At 40.8% G+C, this 22,153-nt stretch overlaps 1 protein-coding gene across 4 annotated transcripts in view; it reads left to right on the forward strand.

Annotated features, from left to right (window-relative positions):
- Positions 1 to 22,153, forward strand: part of NRXN3 (neurexin 3) — a 907,297-nt gene that overhangs the window by 246,051 nt on the left and 639,093 nt on the right. For all 4 annotated transcript variants that reach the window (XM_059850080.1, XM_059850081.1, XM_059850082.1 and 1 more), the window contains exon 5: positions 2,769 to 3,152. In XM_059850080.1, coding sequence (XP_059706063.1) covers positions 2,769 to 3,152 — 384 coding nt within the window. The remainder of the gene's footprint in view (positions 1 to 2,768; positions 3,153 to 22,153) is intronic.

Raw genomic sequence — 22,153 nt, forward strand, 5'->3', positions numbered from 1 at the left:
CTGTCCTTTCTTAAAGGTCCTGTAACCTTTCTGTCCCTTGAGAAAGCCCCCAGCAGGTTGACAAAATCTGTCACAGTTTCTAGCTGGGGAGCAGTGAGCATTTTACGCAGGATGATGTTTTCAGCTAGTCATCAGCTACAAACCATACATGACTTCCCACCTGATCAAGCACTAAAAATCTTACTAGATGGTTTGGTTTACAGTTGTATCAGTGCACTGTTTGGTGTTCCTGTTCTGCCCTCAGGGGGTCTTTTGGTCTGTTCTTCAGTCTAGTACAAAGAGGAGACGGCACTGCAGAGCAGATGCTTAGATTCTTCTGATTTCTCAGGATGGACTTGGATCTCCTCTAAGCAGAGTGGAAAACATGGGATTCTAGAGGGGGGAAAAAAAATAAGTCAGCTTATGCAAGTGCCCTTTTCTAGGATCAATGCAGAATTTCTCCATCTCAGCAGCTTGGTTTTAAAAGTGCTGTTCATCCAAACTAGTGCCATCTCCTTGCAGGACTTATTGCAAGATACAAAACACAGAATGTTTAGGTTGCTGTCTAGCCTATTTCTTGTTCACCATCTCACGATCTTTTTCCAGGTTTTACACTTCATATTATCCAATATTTCTTGTCTTTTAGGGGGTTTCTTTATCTTTGTGGCATTTGCACATGTTCGTTCTCTCCACAGTAGCAGCTGTCTAGAGCTCAGCCCTCCGGTGTTTTGGTTCTAAGCTTTAGAGTAATGTACTCTACAGGCTGCTTTTGAGAAATAGCAGTAGAGATACTGGAAAGGGAGTTGTGTTCCCATGGCTCCATGACATGCTGCAGGTGTGACAGTATGTGTGTAGTCACATTTTCTCTTTCCTTATTTTATAAAAGAGAAAATGCCTGTGGTGCTCCAGCTTGTTGATACAAAATGATTAATCAAATAAGTGTGGTTCTCTTTGAGCCTTTAATTTGTAATTCCTCTGTTGCTTCTGACAGCTTTCCTCTGCTGTCTCCAATATTATCCCTCAATTATTATGGAAAATCACACACATGGAATATCTTGTGTCTATGTTATACATGCAATTCTGTAAGAAGATCCCTCTTACAACTGAAGAAAAGGTGTGTATACACAACTGTACTTTTTTACAGAGACAATAGATAGAGTTAACTCTATTAACTCTCCTTCCTTATTGTAGGGGTGTCTGATAAAAATCCAATGATGTGGAATTAATCTTAAAGCTTGGATAGTGTCTCTGAAGACAGTCTTAATGACAAGGCAATTCGATGTGATGATTTATAGCTAGGGAGAGTGAATTGCTGATTTTTAGATGAGTGTCTAGTGGGCAGATATCCCTATCACAGAAACTGCCAAATGCTCTTCAGAGTAGTACACTGTTCTGGAATGTGAGAGATGTCCATTATGTTCCCTGTTTTTCTTTGGATGCATTGTCTGACCTTAAACAAATCACTTTGCTTTTCTGTACCTGTTTTAAATATTCTGATTATATTTCTGTATTATATGTTCTGATTATTTTATGTGCCGGGACAATTTCTTGAAATGCATGTGAATGACCTCAATGCCCACGTTTGATTTGGAGCATATGGAAGCTATCACAGTTTTAATAATAACTGTTCACATATCAGTTTGTCTCTCTCTTTCTCAGTTTTCCTGTATAAAATGGAAACTAGAAATTTTTTTGTAAAGCTATAAAATATTTTATTTTGGGACAAACTTCTGGAGATTTCTAGTTCAGTCTAGACTTTCTTCAGGATTGTGTGCAGTTGAGCTTTGAATGCCTTCAGTTTCGTAAGCCTCTCCGAGGTTTCTGTTTCTGTGTTTGACTACTTTTGTGGTGAAAAATGTCCTTTTCTATGGAGTTGGAGATTCTCTTATGTTGTGGCTTAAGAATGGTGCTCTCCCATTCAGTGGTCCCTTTGAGACTCTGCAAATCACATTGCTCACTTGCTTCCCCTGGCCGTGCCCCTCCCAGCTACTGCAAAGAATTATGTCTGTTCTGGCTGGAACCAGGACACCTTACTGCAGCTTGTGTCTCTTGTCACTACAAGTTCACAGTGCTAATTCATGTTCAAGGTTCAAGTTCTCTGCCATATCTCCTGGTCCTTTTCTGCAGAGTTGCTCCTTAGCCAGCTGGTCACTAGCCTGTACTTATGGGTGAGGCTTTTGTGACTCAGGTCTTGTAGGACTTTGTATTTATTGGTTTTGATTTACATCAAACTCTGCTATCAGTTCTTTGCTCCACCTTGCAAAGATTTCTCTAAATGGTAATCCAGTGCTTCCTCCAATGCATCCGCCATTCTCTCCATGTCATTTACAAACGTGTCTATGTTGGTCCAGGTTTGGAGGTAGTGATGAAGTGTTTTCTGAAAGAGCTATATACTGGGAATTAAAATGCTTTTGTGTATCTTTTTTCTCTCTAGTCTTTATGCCATCAAACTCCTGTGTGTTCTTAATAAGTTTTTGCTTTGCTGGATGAATACCATTGAATAATGCTCAAATTTTACATGCAATTATTTATCTATCGAATTATTATGCTTCTGACTTTGTAATGCAATTTGGGATACAGAAGTGTGATCGGTCACTACATGGAAATACTTAGGACCTGTGAATCAGGAGGAGAGGGAGCTGTGTGAAGGACGCTGTTAAAATGCCATTTGGGTAGGAAAGAATCTTCACTCTCCTGTGCTGAACTTTAAACCTCAGTTATTGGAAAAAAATGAACTGAACTGAGTCTGTAGTTGAAAGTGTTGATGTCTCCTTATCTTCCTCATTTAGGTACAATATCAGTGAACAGCCGTCGCACCCCTTTCACCGCTAGTGGGGAGAGTGAGATCCTGGATCTGGAAGGTGACATGTACCTGGGTGGGCTGCCAGAGAACCGGGCAGGGCTCATCCTTCCCACAGAGCTCTGGACAGCAATGCTGAACTATGGCTATGTCGGCTGCATCCGAGACCTGTTCATTGACGGACGAAGCAAGAACATCCGGCAGCTGGCAGAGGCGCAGAATGCCGCCGGAGTCAAGTCCTCCTGCTCCCGCCTCAGCACCAAGCAGTGTGACAGCTACCCCTGTAAGAACAATGCAGTCTGCAAGGATGGCTGGAACCGCTTCATTTGTGACTGCACTGGCACTGGCTACTGGGGTAGAACATGTGAGCGAGGTAGGTTGTGTTTTCCGACTTCAGTTACACAAAGCTGAAGGTGTGCATGAGAGCAAGAACAAAATCCAGTGTTTCCATAAGACTCTGTCCTGCCCTTGTTGGTCTTTTCCACCTTGTTTCATGAACTTACATGGCTACTTCCCTCCCTAAGCCTTCTGAAGATCCTGTCTTCAGGGTCCAGAGTTTCTTTAGCTAAGTGTGGTTTGTTGTCTGACGTGGAAAATGCAGCTGCATGTGAGAAGTCTCAAACAAATTACTGGAAACTGTACCAAGTGTAAGCTTCAGTTATGGAGATTTTTCCTGCACAGGATGGATGATAAGTCCCAGTTCTTTCTGAGTTTTCTGGTTTTTTTTTGTCTAGTAAAATTTCCTTGATTGCTGTTTATGAGTAAAGCCAGCTTATTGGATAGTGTTAAATGCAGTATGTCTCCGAGTTCATCTCTGGTAAGGCAAATCTGTAGGAGATTTATTAAAGAGTCTCTGCATCTTATTGAGACTCATACAGAATTGGGATTTAGAGACATATGATTTGGAGATATGAGGCCTAGGTGATGCTCGTGTAGGCCGGCAAATTTTCTCCATGTTACAGATCTCATGGAAAGGATTTACTAATGGAAGATATTTGAACTATGTATTTCTCATAGTTCCATTGGTTTCCATTAATTGTTATAGTTATTATACTGCTGCCACCATGAGAAAGAGGCACATGAGTGGTTTTACAGAAAAAGATGGGGCTAAGATCAGTTCCAAAAAACTTCCACCTCTCTAGAGGGTGTTTTCTTATATTATTTTTATATTTCTGTTAATATTTGGCCATTAGCACTTCATTTGGGCTAAATTGCATTCACAGTACACCCATGAAATAACAGTAAACCATTAGAAGGGTCTTAGGGCTTTCAGTCCCTTCTTTATATCACCTCACTTGGCACCATGGTGATAGCAGGTGTCTTAGAACTCAAAATTCAGATATTTTTGAACTTGTGCTATAAATATTTGAGCAACACCTTTGCCACTTAGTGCATTTTTTAATAGTAATCATAGTAGCGTGTCACTTATGAGTAAGAACATGAAATTTAGCTACAATGCATAAAATATTAGGCATAATTGAGATTTGGAATTCATTCACTCTACACAGAGTGCAGAAATTTTTTGTTAATGACCAAAATTCTTCCTATATGGATAGGATTTTTAGGTTTTCAAGTACAAGATCTGTGATTGTTCATAAAACTGCTCACAGCCAGTAATTCATTGCATGCTGCCCTAAGCAGCAATAGTAGTTAATTGCCAGTGGGCCTTAAAACAGCTGAAGCATCAAGTCTGCCATCCGGGCTGGGGGAACATGGGTGAAAATGTAAGATTCATGGGCATCAGCTATGCCAATGTCAGCTCAGCATTTCCCTCTTCTGAATACATGGGATTTGAAAATTCTGGAAAATATCAGATAGAAGTTTTCTCAGCCATAGCCTTGGGAATAGTTTGGCCAGTTGTGTGATTAGGTTTTATACAAACATGATAAAAGGAAGCATTACCATAAATGCATCGTTGCCTCCAAAAATTGCATGTATGTTTGCCCTTGGTCTCTATTTAGTGTTAGGAGTGACCAGCTCTGTGATTCAGGGCTTCATGCAGTCTGTCTCATGTCCATCTCCTGGACCTGGCTCTCAGAAGAGAATCCAAAGTTAACAGTGACATAAAGAACAGGGTTCATGTCATGAACCTTTATATATCAATGGCATTAGCTTTTACCATTTTTATTGTCAGTGAAAAGAAATCAGTAGGTTAAAGAAATGTAAGCATTTTAATTCAGGAGAAATGAATATCAAGTCAGGCCTGAGATCCGTAACTTGGCTGTGCTCTGATGTGCATCAGTCTGAATTTGGGAGATACAGTTATGAATTAATGTCTAGCATGGGAACTTGAGGTCATGATAAATATGTTTTAGAATCAGAGTGTATTTAAGGTGAACAAAACTGTGATGAAACAGTTCAGGACAGTATAAAAGATGTATGCAAAGGTCCTAATCCTAAGAAACTAATTTTGTCTGTAAGTAGAAACCACAGACCCATTGCTGGTTTAGTCCCAGTGTCAGGCAAAACACGGCACTATAATGCCTGATGCTCCTTGGCAAAGTAAGAAGCAGCTCACAGGGAATAAATTTTGAGATTGGATACCTGAAAAAAATTGTACAAATTGAAGTGCATTTGAGTCCAGAATATTTATGTGGTGTTGCATAGGGGCTTCATACTGCTCTAATAGAAATGCCTAATGTCAACAACTGCCCTAGTTCCCACTGATTTTTCCTCTAAAAACAAAAAGCCTTGCTGGCTACTAATTATACTTTTCATTCTCCTGGTCTGACACCCAAGGATTACTTCAAGTCCTGATTACATCTGGTCTGTGATCCTCACACTGTTGGAAGGAGAAAGGTTGAGGTGGAGACTGGGAAGGGAATCAAAGTGAGGGATGCTGCCATGCCACAGTGGCACTGCTGTGTAGTGACTGATGAGCTGCCACAGGAGTGGGAGGGCAGCCAGGCTGGTGCATAAGGGTAGGTATGAAGAAGGAGCAGGCTAGATCTTCTAATATGGGACAGCTACTGGCCCACTTTTACAGTTTGCCATCTCTCACTTTATTGTTTTCTTACACTTCTGTTCTGCTAAAAGAGAGTGTAACTCCTGCAGCCCAAGATGTATGATCAAAGGTTAAGGGGCAGGGGAGCATAGAATGAAGAATCTCCTGTGCTTGGACTATCTGGAAAATCAGTCTTTATCACAAAGCAAAGTGCATATTTAACATTAGTTAAAGTACTAAAAATAGGAAGGACATACATACAGCTCTTGGAAGAGAAGCAGATGATCAATATGTTGTTGATGATAAAATCTACCTCCCACCTTCCAGGTATAGGATTTCTACATTTATAATGCTTATTTCTCGTAAATTTTATACTTTGTGATATGAAGGACAGTATACATTTAAAAGGGTCTAAAAAGGACATTGATTGTGTCAGCTAGAAAAGAAGTGTGGGTTCCTTTTATTCATGGTGAAACAATACAAATACATAGTATTCAATATGTCACTTCTATCTAAAGCCTGTGGGAGTTTGTCTTGTCAGTGAAATAACACCTCTGTATATTCAGCCAGCTACACTGGATGCAACATAGACTTTGGTTACAGTGGTCTGCTCAAGGCAGTACTTTTGTGCAGATAGAGAAACCTTGCTGTAACTGGAGTTTGACAGGGAATAGAACAGAAAACTGCTGCCAAGGCCTCAAATTCATTCTTACAATTCCAGTATCTAGTCATTATTTCGGTATTGGCAGTGACGTAAGCAGACAAAGGTGTTAGCAGCCTGAAAGTGTCATAGTTTCTAATAGTAATGTAGTTTCTCCTTGGGTTATTGAAATTTCATGGAAGAGATGGGGCAGGGCATGGAAAAGACTAGACTGTATTTTCATGGGTCATAAGGGCTCAGTGCCAGGCTGTGAGGCTGAGCAAAGGCAGCAGCAAATGCTGGCAGTTAGCTTGATATGGTCTCCATTTCACACCTTCCACCAGAGACTGTGATGACCAGGTAACACACTGTTATTTTCTTAAATCCTTGCTTCTCATCCTCTGTCACCTTTCCATAATGGTTCTGTACTAAGCAGTCTAACTCAGTGTGACTATGTTGTAAATGTAGTAAAGAAAGGCAAGAAAAAGAGAAGATGCTAATAGACAGGACACAATTCCTCCTGCAAGTGATGCTCTGACTGCCTTGTGAGGTAATGGAGGGAGCACCTCCCCCTGCTCCCTGAGCTCTCTTGCACTGCTGTTAAATATGGTGAAGAGAAAGATTTAATCAAGTCAGGAAGACTCCTAAACTTAATTTAGTTTTGGATAGCTCTTAAATGAATCATAGGCACAGTGAAGTGGATTTATGATGACATTTATAATTGCAAGTGCATGCTGAGACTTTTTACTGAGTTTGCTAGTTTTGAGTTGTGGTGTGCTGGGCATCAGGGAAAAAAACCCCAAACCTTGGTGCTTGTGCTGTTGGTAGTATTGAAACATTCATCCATGCTAGAGTTTTAGAAAGAGTAGAGTACCAGAGAACAGTGATTGCAGTGCAGCCTCTCTCTTCTGAAGTACCTTGTTTCAACAGGTCTGCTATTCTGCTGGTTAGCTTGAAATAAAGGGCCTAAAATATCTGAAATCCCATGGGAATGCCTCCCAAATGCTTTCTGATCATCAGATGTCAATTACTTTGAAGTAATTGACAAAAAGATTCCTCCAATGTGATGGATACTGTGCTTCCTTCTGTTGCTTGTGGGCTGCATGTCCAAACTGAACCGAAGAGAAGTTCGGGTGAGTTGCCAGTCATGTCAGCAAGGGCTGGAGGATTGTTGCAGACATGCAGGGGAATGGCAAGTGTGGGTTTGTGCAGCAGTTGTGAAGGATCTTTGGTGGGTCTTTTTAGGTACTTAATGTCTTCTTTACCCTTTGCCTTGTAATTTGTTAGTGTTTGACATCAGTTTCATCATGTCATTGCAACTCCCTGTTAATTGCACTTAAGATGCTGGAGGTAGGAGCTAGTATCTGGCTCATGGAGGATGATGTACTACTTAGCTGTGATTGCAAAATGCCCTGGACTTCTCTGAGAAGGACCTCAAAGCCCTGGCATTAACTAAGCAGGAGGAGGGGAATGTGAGTTGTATTCATATTAGCTGTTTTCTGTAGCTACTGTGAAAACGCCTTGGGCTCAAAAGCATGCATGAGGTCTGTTTGGTGGATCTTGAAACTCTCTGCACCCTTTTCTTCTACTGAAACACTGTGAGAGTGACTGCAGAAGACAAGAGCCCAGGAAGGACACTAAGCAAAAGACAACTGAAAATCCAATAATTTTAGGCCAACAAGAATCAAATGTTGTTGATCAGTCACTTTTTAACATTTTCTCCTACTTAAATGATTTGACTGCAGTTTGCTTGGATTTTTTTTTTTTTTTTTTAAAGAAGTATATAATATTGGAAAAGGCAGGTTGGTATGAGACTTCTGATCATTTAAGAGTGAAATAAAAGATGTTGAGGTTTAGATTTTAAACCTCAGAAGGCATTTGCTCAGAACTGGACACAGCCTGAGTGCTTTCCAGGGAAAGGGGGGAGAAAAAAAGGCTTGTTCCAGCCATCTCTTTTGCTGAACTGCATTCAGTGTTTATTGCAGAAAAACAGAAATATCCCATTCTGGTTCTTCACCCAGGGGCTGGAATCAGTGCTCGTTTCTGTTGGCTCACGGATGGACAACTAACATCCTGAGCAAAGCAGCCTTCTTCTGTGTTTTGTGGTAAGCTCTCTGTGAGCAGCAGCACATCTGCTGTTAACAGTGGTGATGTTGAGCATAGGGCTGCACATTTTATTATCTGCCAAGTACCTTTGCAGCAGTGTTTACTAAGAACAATTTAATGACAATACACTTCTTCCCATTATGTATGCAACGAAGAGAGATGTTGTAAAATTACTGGTTATAAGAAATGCTATGGAACCATTTACTACACAGGATAAGTGCTGCATACTTTGCTGTCTCAAGCACAAGTAGCAGGTTAGATTTCTTTTTAATTTTAGTGAAGATGTTTGCTAATAATCACATCTTAGAAGGTTTGTTTAAAGCAACTCATAAGTGTTGATGCTTTTTGGACTGTCCAGACCTTCTGAGTATGCAGTGAAATGCAGTGAAATGCTAGATAACTGCTGAGAATAGATTTTCCTATAGGACTGATGGTTCCCAGGAAAGATGGACACATTAGTAGAAAATTCTTTGCTGCAATGTTTTTAATTCTTTTAATTCTTGCTGGATCTTGAACAGTCAAAGACTTAAGAAAATCAAAACATCAGAATAATTATTTTGATTTATGATATAAAGTAGGATGTTAGAAAATTGGTCTGTTCTAGACCTCATCCATTCACTGACTTACTAGTACCAGAAAGGTCCCTATTGCACAGTTTCTCAAATTGTCACCAAACTGCAGAAAAAAAAAATCCATCTGAATTTAGCTAAAAAATTTCATACAATCCCTTCACACCCATCTCAATTTGTTTCTCACTAATTTTATGGTAAAATCTCCATTAAACATGATCTGAAGAATGTTAGCTTTCCTAAGAGCATTTTATGTGAGAAGTTAATTTTCTCACTTGCCATCAATCCATTTGTAACACTTGTGGCTGACTCCTTTATGGCTGGCCGAGACAACTACTGCTGTGGAAGATGCTGTTCACAGACCTGCTCAAGAAACACCTGGCTTTATGTGATTAGCTCCCTTGTATCTCTCCTTAGAGACTGACTGTCACACCAGAAGGCTACTGTTAGTTGCATAAATACTGGATTATTCTGCCTATTAGGCTTTTATGTGTCCTCCATTTTATGATTCTTTCCTTATCTTCTATGGGATAACTTCTGTGCTAACATTCAAAAAATTCCCAAGATGCTCATTAGATGTTGTGCTAGCTCCAATAAGGACAATGCAGCTAAGGTGGGCTTGTAAGGAAAGATAAACAATATTAAGGAACAATTTAAAAGTCTCTCACTTTTGTGGATTTACATTGTGATCCCTACCATTCATTATAACTTTTTTGTCCATGAATATTTACATTCAGTCCAAAGCCACTCTGAATATATGTGCTTTCCAGGACCAGTAACTCCATTTGTTGCACTCTAATGCCTTTGTGATATCCTCAGTACAGAAGAGTGTGCAGTTAATTCTGCAGTCAGGGTGATTGCATCTGCTTGGGAAAAGACCATTTCATGGGTTTTATGCTGTTGAACTTTAGCTTCGAAGAGTCTCGTTGATGTGACAATCTCCGACAGCATCTGCTGAGCAGCTGGAAAATCTGAGGCCGTATAAAAACCAACTGATTGTCTCTCCTATATTGTATAATGTTATGGGTATGATTTTTTAATCCATATGTTCCTCCTGTTTCTTCATCCTGATTCCATCATCATATGCTTTTCATATTTAAGGCCACTCTTGACTTCCGTGCTGCATGTGAATTTATTATACTCCAGGTGCTCTTCATCTCATCTGAATATGTTAGTTGGTGGCACAGCAGAAGATAATTTCTGCTGTTTTTCTCTAAACTTCTGTACTTCTGGCTGTTTATTGCTGAGTGTAGCTTTCATAAGGTCTTCCAGTTCAAGAAATATGATTACCCAAAACTGTATGATTTTGTGTACTGTCAACCCCTGTAAAGAACACTAGAAAAACAACAACAACAAAAGAGATGTTGATGGGTAGGCAAGACCATTTGATTAATGCTTACAGAACATGATACTTTTATTAGTACAGGCCTCTTCTACAGGACCAGTATTATAGTGATGTTTTTGTTTCTCTCCTGGTTTATAAATCACAGTTCAGAACAATGGTTTCTCCTTAATGTAAGCCACAAAATAAGTCAAGTAACAAAGTGTTGTTCAGATAACTCTCAGATTGAAAGACAGCTTGTCACAGCAGGTCAGTTTTGCCTGAATTTTACAGTGTCATGGTTTAACCCCAGCCAGCAGCCGAGCCCCAAGCAGCTACTCACTCATTCCTCCCCCATCAGGATCAGGGAGATAATCAGCCTCATGGGTTGAGACAAAACCAGTTTAATAGGAAAAGCAAAAGCCACGCATTCAAGCAAAGCAAAACAAGGAATGTGGTCACCACTTCTCATGGCAGACAGGTGTTCAGCCATCTCCAGGAGAGCAGCACCCCATCCCATGTAGCAGGGACTTGGGAAGATAAGCACCATCACTCCAAATTTCTCCCTTTCCCCCACTTTCTATTCTGAGCATGATGACACATATGTCTGGAATACCCCTTTGGTCAGTTGGGGCCACCTGTCCTGGCTCTATATCCCCCCAGCTTCTTGTGCACACTCAGCCCCCTCATTGGTGTGGCAGGACGGACAGCAGGAAAGGTCTTGGCTCTGTGTAAGGCCTGCTCAGCAATAACAAAAACATCTCTATGTAGTAAACACTGTTTTCAGCACAATTCCAAGGCATAGTCCCACACTACTCACTGTGAAGAAAATTAACTCTACCCCAGCAAAAACCAGCACACAGGGGAAGGCAGATTTTAGTAAAACGTAGATAATTTGAAGAGGTAATTCATCACGAAGGAAGGAAAATACATTTTAACCTTTTCATGATATATTTCCCGGTTACTCCCTGCAAGACACATGATGGTGTGTTATGATTCTCCCCCACAAAGACAAGAGTAATACAGGTTCTTCTTAATAGATCCATTTGGGTGGATTACAGTGAAAGGACACTGAATGGTCAGTGCTTGAAAATATGCATATGTATATATATATATATATATACATATATATGTGTGTGTGTGTGTGTGTGTGTGTGTGTGTGTGTGTATGGTTTATTTTAGAACTATTTAGTTGCAATGGAAAGCAGATATGTAGCAGTTCTGGTTATTATCTATAGTAATATAGCAGCATGAAAGCATAAAAATATTACTTAAGAAAATGAATAGGGAAAAGAAAGCAAGAGAAAGAAAGGATGAGAGTGAAAAGATACATTATCATCATCTGTAGATTCTTTTTTTTTTGAAATAATGGTCTTGATCCATCTTAATCTGTTGGGGTATTGGGGGAGAAGCCAACCAAACACAGAATCCAGTGGGTTGAAGTAAAGTACACTCTGACTTCGTGGGAATACTCAGTACCTCCTCTGGGAGGAGATTTTAGTCCTCTGGTCAAAGGCCACAGAAATGAGTCTGGGGATGCTTTGAGGGCCTTTGATGGTTTATGTTCCCTTCTCAGCTGCCTCTGACATCGATAGGTCTAAGTGTGAATGTGACACTCCCCTGGAGAAGGGGTTGGGGTGTGTGAGGGATGGCACTTTGGCAGGATAAAAGACACCATCCTGTCTCCACAAGGTCTGCCTCTGATCAGCCTCAAAGCCTGGTTTTCAGCCTCCAAGCAGAGACAGTTCACCCCCTCTGTTTTATGCAGACTAGGCATTACACACCCAAAAGCTCCCCTCCTTCCTCCAGGGGTGCAAACCTGTCTCAGCAAGGCACCTCCCCAAATAGGGGAGCTGTGGCACCTCCCCAAATAGGCAAATGTTTTGAGTCAGTAACCATTATTAGTCAAGTCTCACAGCATGTCACATGGATGATCCAGAATTAACTTAATATGTACCACATCTGTTGTGATTTTTCAGGTGTTCAGAGACTGATGACACTAGGTTCAAGAATTGCTTCACACTACCTCTGTCTTTGAGTCTCCTACAGCTTAGTGGCTGAACTGTCCCTGTGGCTTTATATCCCACTTCCTTTCCATACCCTCCATTCAGACCGGGGTGTGTTTCTGCTGAGACTGCCAATTGTCTGTACAATTAAAGGGAGTATCTTGATGGAAGAAGCCAGGATGAAGTAGATTCATTTGTCATGAAAAATTATTTCCAATATTTAAAATTACTATATAGACCTTGGAGATGTTATCTGTGAAATTAGCTTTCTCTATCTCCCTGCTTTGCCTAGTGAAAGCCATCATGCTTAAAGGCAGGCACTGGCACAGTGCATTTTCTGTCTCATTTCTTTTTCTCTAGTCATCTCAGGGGGAGAGGAAATACTTGGCATTCATGATGCTCCCTTAATTGACTCTTTCTGCATGTGGAGATAGGCAGTCGTCCCTTGGACACTTTGATTGATTGGATGAGGCTATTATGTGATATGGAAAGGATATGCAGCAGCACAGCCATCACCACAAGCATAGAAAGATCTTATTTGGTGGTGTATATTGGCTGCCCCGAGTCTGCTTGGTTTGTCTGTCTTGTCTCAAATGCAGTTATCTCACAGAGCAGCCCACAGGGTGGTCCTAGTGAATCCATTGCCACCAGGTACCAGACTCCAAGGCATGGCCCTCCAGAGGGAAACCCTTCTCATTCTCACTGCTAAGGCATCTGAGAATGTAAAAAAGAAAGATAATATAAGATAATATTCATCATTTTTATTTCTTCCTAGAATCGTCTTTTTCTTTCCTGGATAATTGAGAACAAGAGGTTAAAATTGGAGGATAAGGTGCAGAAGAGGGAAACTGCATCCTGATGAATCAAATCCTAATATGAGTTTCACAGCAACTTCCTGCTCTGTGATGATTATAGGTGGTGAGCTGGTAATAGATAGAACATGATACTTAGGAGATATCCATCACTTTAAGGCAAAAGTCTTCCCACTGAAAGGACACAGCAGCAAGGAGGGTGTACAAGAAAAACAGCTCCATAATAAGTGCTGTTGGTCTCATGATGCTTCCACTTTTTATGTCCTACAGCTTTTGACTTCTGAAGTTCTGCCTGTTAGGGTGAGGTCCTCTTGTGGTCAGCCTGGACCCTTTGGGTTACCTACCACACTAATCTTGTGTTCTTGTGAGCAACAGCATTTTTCCATTTCTGAACAAGAAGGAGTTGTAATTCTTCATGTTGTCATACTGCTGAAGGGAGTGAAAGGACAGGGAAGGTTGAAGGAGATTACTGTTGGAAGTTGTATCAAAGCACCAGTGTTTAGGATTCAAAAGGAGTCATGTGGAATTAGTTCAGTCTGACTGCCCCAATACCCACAGGCCCGATTTCAAACTGCTGAGAAAGAAAAAATATGGTATTTTAAACAGTGATTTTTTTTATCCACTACCTTTCATTAAATCAGTAAAATGGAAAATAACAATTCAGCCCCTCAGTTGAAAAGCATGTTAGATTGACAGCTCTTGGAGCCCTAGGCTTGTACTTAGAATGAGAAATATATAGAGTACCTCTCCTTTATATACCTTAGTCATCTCTTGGAGAAGTATTTGCATTAGAGGTTAGGAAATAGGTCAGTCTTTCTGACTTGCCTGGTCTTTGGTAGAGCTACAAAGTAGAAGAGTGAAGGGAGGAACTCTTTTTCTATAGCTTTGGTTTCCTTTCCTTTGTGTGTGAAACTGCTGAAGACAGAGAGCCATGAGGCAGCTTAGTGCACCCAGCCTGGGGAGCAGAGCAAGGCTGGAACTGAGCAGAACAAAATGGACTTTGTGCTGTGTGTATCATCTGCCACATGAGGACATGAGCTCCCCCTGAACAAGTGACTGGCAAAAAGCATGTGTTTGCTAAAGAGCGGGAAGGAAGCAAGAATTCAGAAATGGTCTCAAATATTTTATAGTTCTGTTATTTTTTTTTTTAATCTCTTTGTTGAGAATCTTTGTGACCAAAGAGGAAAAAATTAGATCAAAGGACAGGTTTTTGGCATACTAAGGAATTTCAAAATATCAAGAGTCTCTACAAGAATCTTACTGTACTGGTTCTGGTTCCTAGAGGTGGATGGAACCTGAACTAAGAGTTCAGTACCCAGTCATAGAAATGTCCAGGTTTCCACCATTTTATTACCATTTCTTTGGTGAAGTTCTCTTCTGTTGCAACCTGATTTTTTTATGCAAGCCCCACAAATCACTGCTACCCCATTTTGGCTGGTCAGCTCTCATGTCCAATTTGTGCAAATTTCCTTTATTCTACATTTGAATTTGATCGTTTTGTCCTCTTGGAGGACTGACCAATGAGGAATTGAACCTTTCTTTCCCTGTCAAGTGTTACTGGAGTATGATTTAGCACTGCACCCAGTGCTAAAAAATACAACTTTGAGGCAAGCACTGCCAAGGTGCTTGCCTCAAAGTTGGATTTTTGATAATTCCATCTTTTCTTCATGTTAAACATGGGATTGGTCATCAGAGGGTGTGAATAAAGTAAGGCACAGGTAATAGTTGGCAGTTCACTTTTCTCTAGTCCCAGTCTGATGCTGGAAGCACCATTGTGGTATGAAGGAGCTGCCTTTAGCCACCTTGGTGAAGGAGATGGAGGTGGTCCAGAATTCAGCAGGGTGGAGATTGACTTCTGTGTCAGGCTGTTGCCCTCCCTTTTACTGCGGTGACACCATGGTTCTGTATCTTGCTCAAATTCTTGTATGCCATTCCCCTAAGCCTGCCAGATTCCTTCTGCCACCTTCCAGTTTGATCAAATTTCACATTCCTGTCTGGTGCAGAAGAACTAAGAATGTCCTGAAAGATTTCTTGGGATGTGGGAAAAGGGGACAAGAAAAGGAATGAATAGAGCCTTGTTAAACAAAAGGCTGAGGTGTTTTTTTTTTTTTGTTTTTTTTTTTTTTTTTTTTTTTTTGTTTTTTTGTTTTGTGTGTGTGTGTGTGGGGGGGTCATTTTATGGCCTGCAAGTTTTTTGAGTAAAGTAATTATGGAAAATAAAAAGAATTAAAGTAAAGAGAAACAGAAATGATTTATCATGACATTTTTAAATGCCTCACTGTTTTCACTTTATCTGTTAATTTTTGTATTTAAGTCAAAGCACTTGGGCTGCTTCAAAAAATAATCAAAACATAAAGGGAGACTACAAATAGCCATGTCAAAGAGTAATGAATCCAGCAGACAGAAGGACTTGTGTCCAAATAAAAAAGGCAGAAAAGTGTAGGCTGGAATTGGTATTGACTGTGCAATGTGCACAGTGCTAATGGACCTGCAGAAGAAACAGGAACATTGCAGCCATAAAGTGAAAACCTGGCCCACTGTGAATACAGATGAGATTGGGAAAAACAGGGCTTTTATGGAGCTGCTTTTGCACACATGGCCTCTTGAGCTCACCTGTTTATTAAGTCAGAGTGACAGGATGTAGATTAGCAATCAGTATCCTCATTTAGCCATTTCTCCCTGACTGATTTACACTGCTGTGACTTCTTTTTTCTTTTGTCTTTTCCTTCTGGCTGGTGACGATTTGCTGAGCCCATCTATTCTCATTTACATTGTTCTTTTTCTAGAAGCTGTAAAAATCAAAATGCACCTTTCTTTGTGTGTCTATGTGTGTGTTGCTTACAGTTCCTGCCATAGTCTGTGCCACCAGCCAAGGGTCAGTCAGTAAATCTTCCAGGAGAAGCAGCTTTGACACAGCTGCCATGTCCCTTTTTGCTGTGAGTTGGTTTTCCTAGACACCTTTCACTCAGATTATGGAGAGATGCTTGATCTATGTGCTCCATCAAAGTGTTGGTCAATAAAATCCTGTTTAACTGGGTGGCAGCCATAACTTTCTTTTCCCATGTCAATCCCTTGAAAGGCAGTATCCTGTTAGGCACTGAAGAGATTGTGCCTATCAGGAACTGTAGTTCAGCATCTGTTTGGGTGCCTGCAGGTAACTGTGCTTTTTCCTGATTCAACATTGCTTCTGGGTTACACACTTGAGCAGTTTCCTGGGGAGGGCTGCCCAGGGGAGCTTCAGGGCAGGAAGGAAGAACACTCAGAAACAGCCCGGAGTGGGGGTCCTGGCATTAGGCTGTTTGTGTTTGGAAATGAGATGTTTTCTGTTCTGGCAGTGAACTGTAATCCATTTGAAACATGATTGGCAATGCGCTTTAGGCTGTTCTCTGCCATTGTGTTGTGGGGCCTGCCAAATCTCACAGTATTACCTCTCTCTGTACAAGCCAGAGAAAGAGGCTTGGGTGAATTTTTGTACCTCTGCATTCAGATAACTTGTGGGGGACACTTCAAACTTAAAACTAGCAGACAAGGCCATAGCTGGGAGAAAGCCAGAAAGTTGTTGACATCCCTACCTGTCTTTGGGCTATCAGAATATGCTAAATAAATCCATGTTAAACTATTAATAAGGATGCAGATTGATAATCATATACAAATAAGTGCCATTTTTTCCCATATGCGGAGTATTTGAGATTGATATCATCATAATTTTATATTTTGGGAAACTGTGATATAGAACTATTAAGGCACCTACAGTAAGATTCAAGATTACAAATGTAATTAGCCACAGACCCTGACTCTGAGAAGATTTCATTTACTGGGATTTAAGTGTCTGGATCTAAGATATTGCCTAATTTAGTTGTTAGACTCTTAGGGCACTAAGCTACTCTTTCCACCTTGAAAAAGCTATCTGATATCACTAAAATAATACTTGCAGATCTCTGCAGACATGATAATATAGTCCTGGGATATTTGGTTAGCAGTTTCTAGAGAGAAATATATATTGTGATAGGATAGACATAATTCATATCAGAACCAGAGTTCCTTCATCTTCTCTTCCTCTCCTTCTTTCCCACTCAGAAGAGCACTCATGAATCACTTTGGCCTTTCAGCATGCAGTAATGAAAATCTGATTACCATACAGCTCCCCATGGGTCAGCCTCTCTCTCACCCAGCATTGCTCACTCAGGTATCACTCCCTGTGTGTCTGATCAGAATCCAGGGGTCTCCAACTGATTAAAACATGGAAGAAGTTAGTAGATGTGCTAATAAGGCAAATTGAAGTTGTATAAGTCTTAACTGAAGGAACAAGTAAAGATTAAGAAAATGTTATCTGACAGTGAGAGCTAAAACCCAGTGATTTCCCATGAACCAGGGTAAAAGCACAACAAATGCTGTTACTGAGAAATCTCTGCAAAGCTGCCCTGCAGATGCAGTTCAGAAGCTGTGTAGCAGTGTATGGGGCACAGAGCATCCTGTGCTACATTATGTGTAGTCCTGTTTGCTTTGCAAAACCATCTGCTGCCTGCTACAGTGGCAGTACCTGCAGATGAGTGGGGAGTTGTGTCACGTCAGACCAGCATTTCTGCCAGGCTGGAGAGTAAGTCTGATCAGGGCTTCTCACAAAACAGGCCTTGACATATATAGGACTTCACTAATTTGGAGCTTCACAAAAGTATACAATGTAGACATGCCTTAGAATTCTATTTCTGGCTTGTATAACTGTAGCCAAGTTCATTTTTCTGTGTCTTATGTTCCCCAGCTGCAAGAAAAAAAAAAACCTCCCCAAAAAGCCAAATACTTAGGACTTTCCAAAATCATAAAAGTGTTGCAATATGAAAAAATTCATGAATCACTAAGAGCTTCAAATTTTAGGATGAGAAAAGCTGAAGACCAGCAAAATCTGTACTTTTTGCCGATATGTGACCTTCTGTTTTATAGTTTTTCTTAATCTTAATGGACATCCTGCCATGAGAACAGGTAGAAACCTAACCTAATGAATGATACTTATTTTTGTGTTATCTAACTAATTTTCCTGTTATTACTACTCGACACAGAGTATTTTATTCTTCATCAGTACAGAAGTGGGGGGCCGCTCTGGTGTTGTGTGTTAATAATTTGAGTTCATCTCCCCAAAAGAACAACATTGCCTAGACCCATAATGTGTATTAAAATCTGTAAAGGTCAGCTATTTTCTTTTGAAATAGCAGTAACTTTCTGTCTTCTCTACTTTTCTACACCTGCATTGCTATTGCAATCCTTGTGTGGTTGTTGAGACATGATGCTGTATTTTTTTGAGATACACAAGCAACCTTTTATAGATAAAATGCTGTAGTACTTGAGCCACTCAAGGGGAAAAAAATTTTCCTGTTCCTTTGGCATTGAAAAGGTAAAATTATTCATTGCCCTTTATAAGGCACTAAACAAATGATGAAATTTTGTATGGTGTGTCAGTGATTGGCTGGATGTATTTAACTCAATGGTGGTGTGAGATTTACAGAGCACACAAGAAAGGAGCCTTAAATAGTTTTACCCATTGACCTTTGCCAAGATAATAAAGCCTGAATATCAACTCCTCACCACTTAAATTGTGTACTAATGGAGTGCCATTGGGTACTCAGCTACACCTGTGCTAGTTAGAACTATTTCTAGTCACACAAGTAGAAATGTATATTCAAGAAATAAAAGTATAAAAGGTGTAAAGAAAGCACTGTTGTACAGCTTAGAGTAAAATCCAACAATATGAAGGAAATTGCCAAAATAAGTTGAAATATAATCAGGAGGCTGAAGAGAGGAATTATGGAGAAAGATTAGAAGAGTTCAGTATATATTGATTGGTAAATGATAACCTGAGGAGAGAATGACAAATTAGCTCCGATGGGAGGACTGCCTTCCCAAGAAAGGGGAATTGTTTAAGGAAGTTCACAGGACAGGAATATTGGGTTAAATTAAGAAAGGAAAACAATTAATATCATGCTATCACAACAATGAGCTTTTTTGTTGTTGTTGTTGTTGTTGTTGTTTTCTTTATTTTGCTGTAGCAGGAATCCTAGAAAAGGGTGGAAATCCCATCTCTTAGGCATTGGAAACTAGGATGGCTAAAATGGCAGAGCAAGGTCAGGCTGCTCTCCCCTTCTATGAAATATGCTTAGTACGAGGACAGGAAGGGGAGGGAGCTCCATGACCTAGCCAGCTCTTCTGCTTCTAGCTTGAATCAATCTGTGAAATGCTTGCCCAGAATCAAAACCTGGAAATGTCTTCCAACTTCAAAAGACCTGTTTTCCTTTTTAAATTCTGTTAATGACTGGATATGTTTTCCTAATTAGTGAGTACATGAATAAATTTATACAACATGCAAGACACTGATCACCAAAGTAAGTTTTGTTTGATTCTTCATGTAATTACTTGTTATAATAACTCATACTGAACTAGGAAGGGTACAATAGTTAATGGTGTAAGAATAACAACATTTTGATACTTCAGCTTCATTGCTAGGTCTCAAAGAATTGTGGAACGAACTCTATGTTTGGGCAAACTAGAACAGTTTATGTGGAATGTGTTACAGTATCAGATGAGAAAAGTCTTGCCAAGGGAGGTTTTGTCAAATGCACTGTAGGGAAAAGCTGTTGCCAAAAACTCTTCAGATCCCAAGCTCAAATCTCAGTTAAAAGAGTTATTCACAGATTCCTGTGAGAAAGAGAAGCATGGAATGTTGTTTCCAGTTTGCTGGTGAGGAGAGCCTACTGTAAGGTTCATTCTTTCCAGCCAGTGCATAAGCAGAAGCAGCAAGTATGCTGCTAACAGTTCATCATTGTGGCAGATGGAAGACAGAGACTTTTCTGACTGACAAGCTTTCATCCAAAATATTATTCACCTGCATAAACCCTAAAACACCACCAAAACCAGTCCACTATTTAGTTCTCTTGCATTTAGTCCTGCTCTGTCATGGACTTTGTTTGATCTTTGGCAAATCAACTAGGTTTTGATGAATAAAATCAGTAAATCCTGACAAACTCCAGTGTTGCCCCCTGTAGTGCTTAGGGGCCCATCAGCTCTTGGAGTAAAATCCAAATATGTAAGTAAGGTGCTCAGGGTGTGAAGCAGCCATTAGGTAAGGCTGGTGCTCAGTACAGCCAGGGGGTGGGGGAGGCAGGGGCAGGCTTCCAGTGGTGCATGCCACGAGGAGGATGTGCCAGTCCCCTCTCTTGGGTGCAGGCTTGCTCTTGCTGCATGCTTGAGTTTGATGCCCACAGAAATATGAAATTTGCATGCTAAAAACCCATTTCAAGATTGAGATGTCACATAGCTGTATATGGTCATACAGCCTGCAGTGTGTTGTGAGGCCTTGGGTGCTCTGCCTACTTGCATTGCTTTTACTTCCCCCTCTTCCCACTAAACAGAGGCTTCTTTGGTGCCAGACTCTATATTGCTTGCAATTCTCTGCCTTCATCTCTCCACATGTCAATTTGCTCACAGGATGTCCTCTGCTCTGTCTTTTGGTTTGCAGGTGACTGTTCACTTAGATTCCTGTATTCTTTGTGTTAGCCACCTTGTATGTTGTGCAGGAAGTTTTACTGCAATGTTTGAAAGCTGCTGTGGAAGCTTGGGAGCTTCTCACACTGACAATCTATCACTGAGGGGTTTTTTTTTAATTACACTGGTGGTGTTCTGTTGAGCTGTGTCAGGAGTGGGTGAGAAAAGCACTGTGATTTCCTCTTCCAGATGCAGATGAAATTAGGGAAGTATGACAGTCCCACAGCAATCCTGCTGGTTTTGGTGCCTTTGTTGGAGCACAGCTGTGCCCAGCAGCTGGTCTGGAATCAGAGAACCAGGAAATTTGCACAGTTAGCAGATATAAATAGAGAATCTGTAACTATGAGAGATGCTTAACTCTGCAGTAAATAAATTCTAGTCCAAAAAAAAAGGCCAATTGAAATCTTAAAAAACTGTCTTGTGCCTCAATCCTTCCCCTTTTGAGTCTCTCTCTATCTACAGAATTTGAAAGAAAAACAGGTGCTGTATCTATAGAGTCTTACCATCTATGTTTCAAGTGATGTCAAGATCAGTCCCCTTTCCGTTACAGATTTAGATCATTTTTAGGCTTGTGGATTATTTTCCAGTTTCCAAAGGAATTATTGACCTCTTCATTATTTTGACTTGTTTGATATTCTGAGAATTTTTCAGGGTTTGTCTGATGAAAAGTTCAGGTGTCTCTTGGATCATCCAGAAAATGGAGGGCAGCCTCCCAGCTGTGGTGGACACTGGGTTGTGTCCCTGCACAGTCCTGGCTTTGCAGTGTGACCGTGGATGAGCTGTCTTCTATTTCAGTCTCAATTTCTGCTGTGAAAGTAGGCCAGTTCAAAAAACATTCCTGAGTGCATCTTAATGCTTTGAAATCATGTGGAGGACTTCAAATAACAGGAATCGAGGACAGGAAAACCATCCTATTAGGAGACCTACTCTTTTCCCTCTTTGGTCAGAGTACGTCAGCTGCTTATTTTAGAAAACAGCTATTTGTGGTTGTATTGTGGTATAGAGCTGTGTCTTATCCTTTCCAGGTGTAAATTAGGAAAATTTTCTTTTGAGATAGCCCTTGTTGATCCAGAACTTGTGCAGATGGGAGTGGAAACTTGGAACCTTGTCCAGCAAGTGACAGTGAGAGCTGGTGGCAGTGACACTACACAGAGAACTGACTGGGATTTGCTGTGTGTCTCTGCTTTCTCTTCTACCCCAGGGAGGAGCCACACTGCTGTCCCTTGAAAAAAACCACATAACAAGTACTCCTCAGCCCTAGTGGCCCGGGTGAGGAGACAGTTACAGCCTCCTTCACCATCTAGTGGTCTCAAGCAGCCCTGACATCCGCCCCTCACTGTGCCCCCAGAGTGTCTGAGCAAGTGCACCAGTCCCTGGCTGGAGCCCATGGCTTCTGCATCCCCATCACCTGCTCTGCTCACCCAGCAACTGGTGGCTTGCTTGATT

The sequence above is a fragment of the Haemorhous mexicanus genome, chromosome 6 (genome assembly GCF_027477595.1).
Source record: "Haemorhous mexicanus isolate bHaeMex1 chromosome 6, bHaeMex1.pri, whole genome shotgun sequence".
NCBI classification, from domain to species: domain Eukaryota; kingdom Metazoa; phylum Chordata; class Aves; order Passeriformes; family Fringillidae; genus Haemorhous; species Haemorhous mexicanus.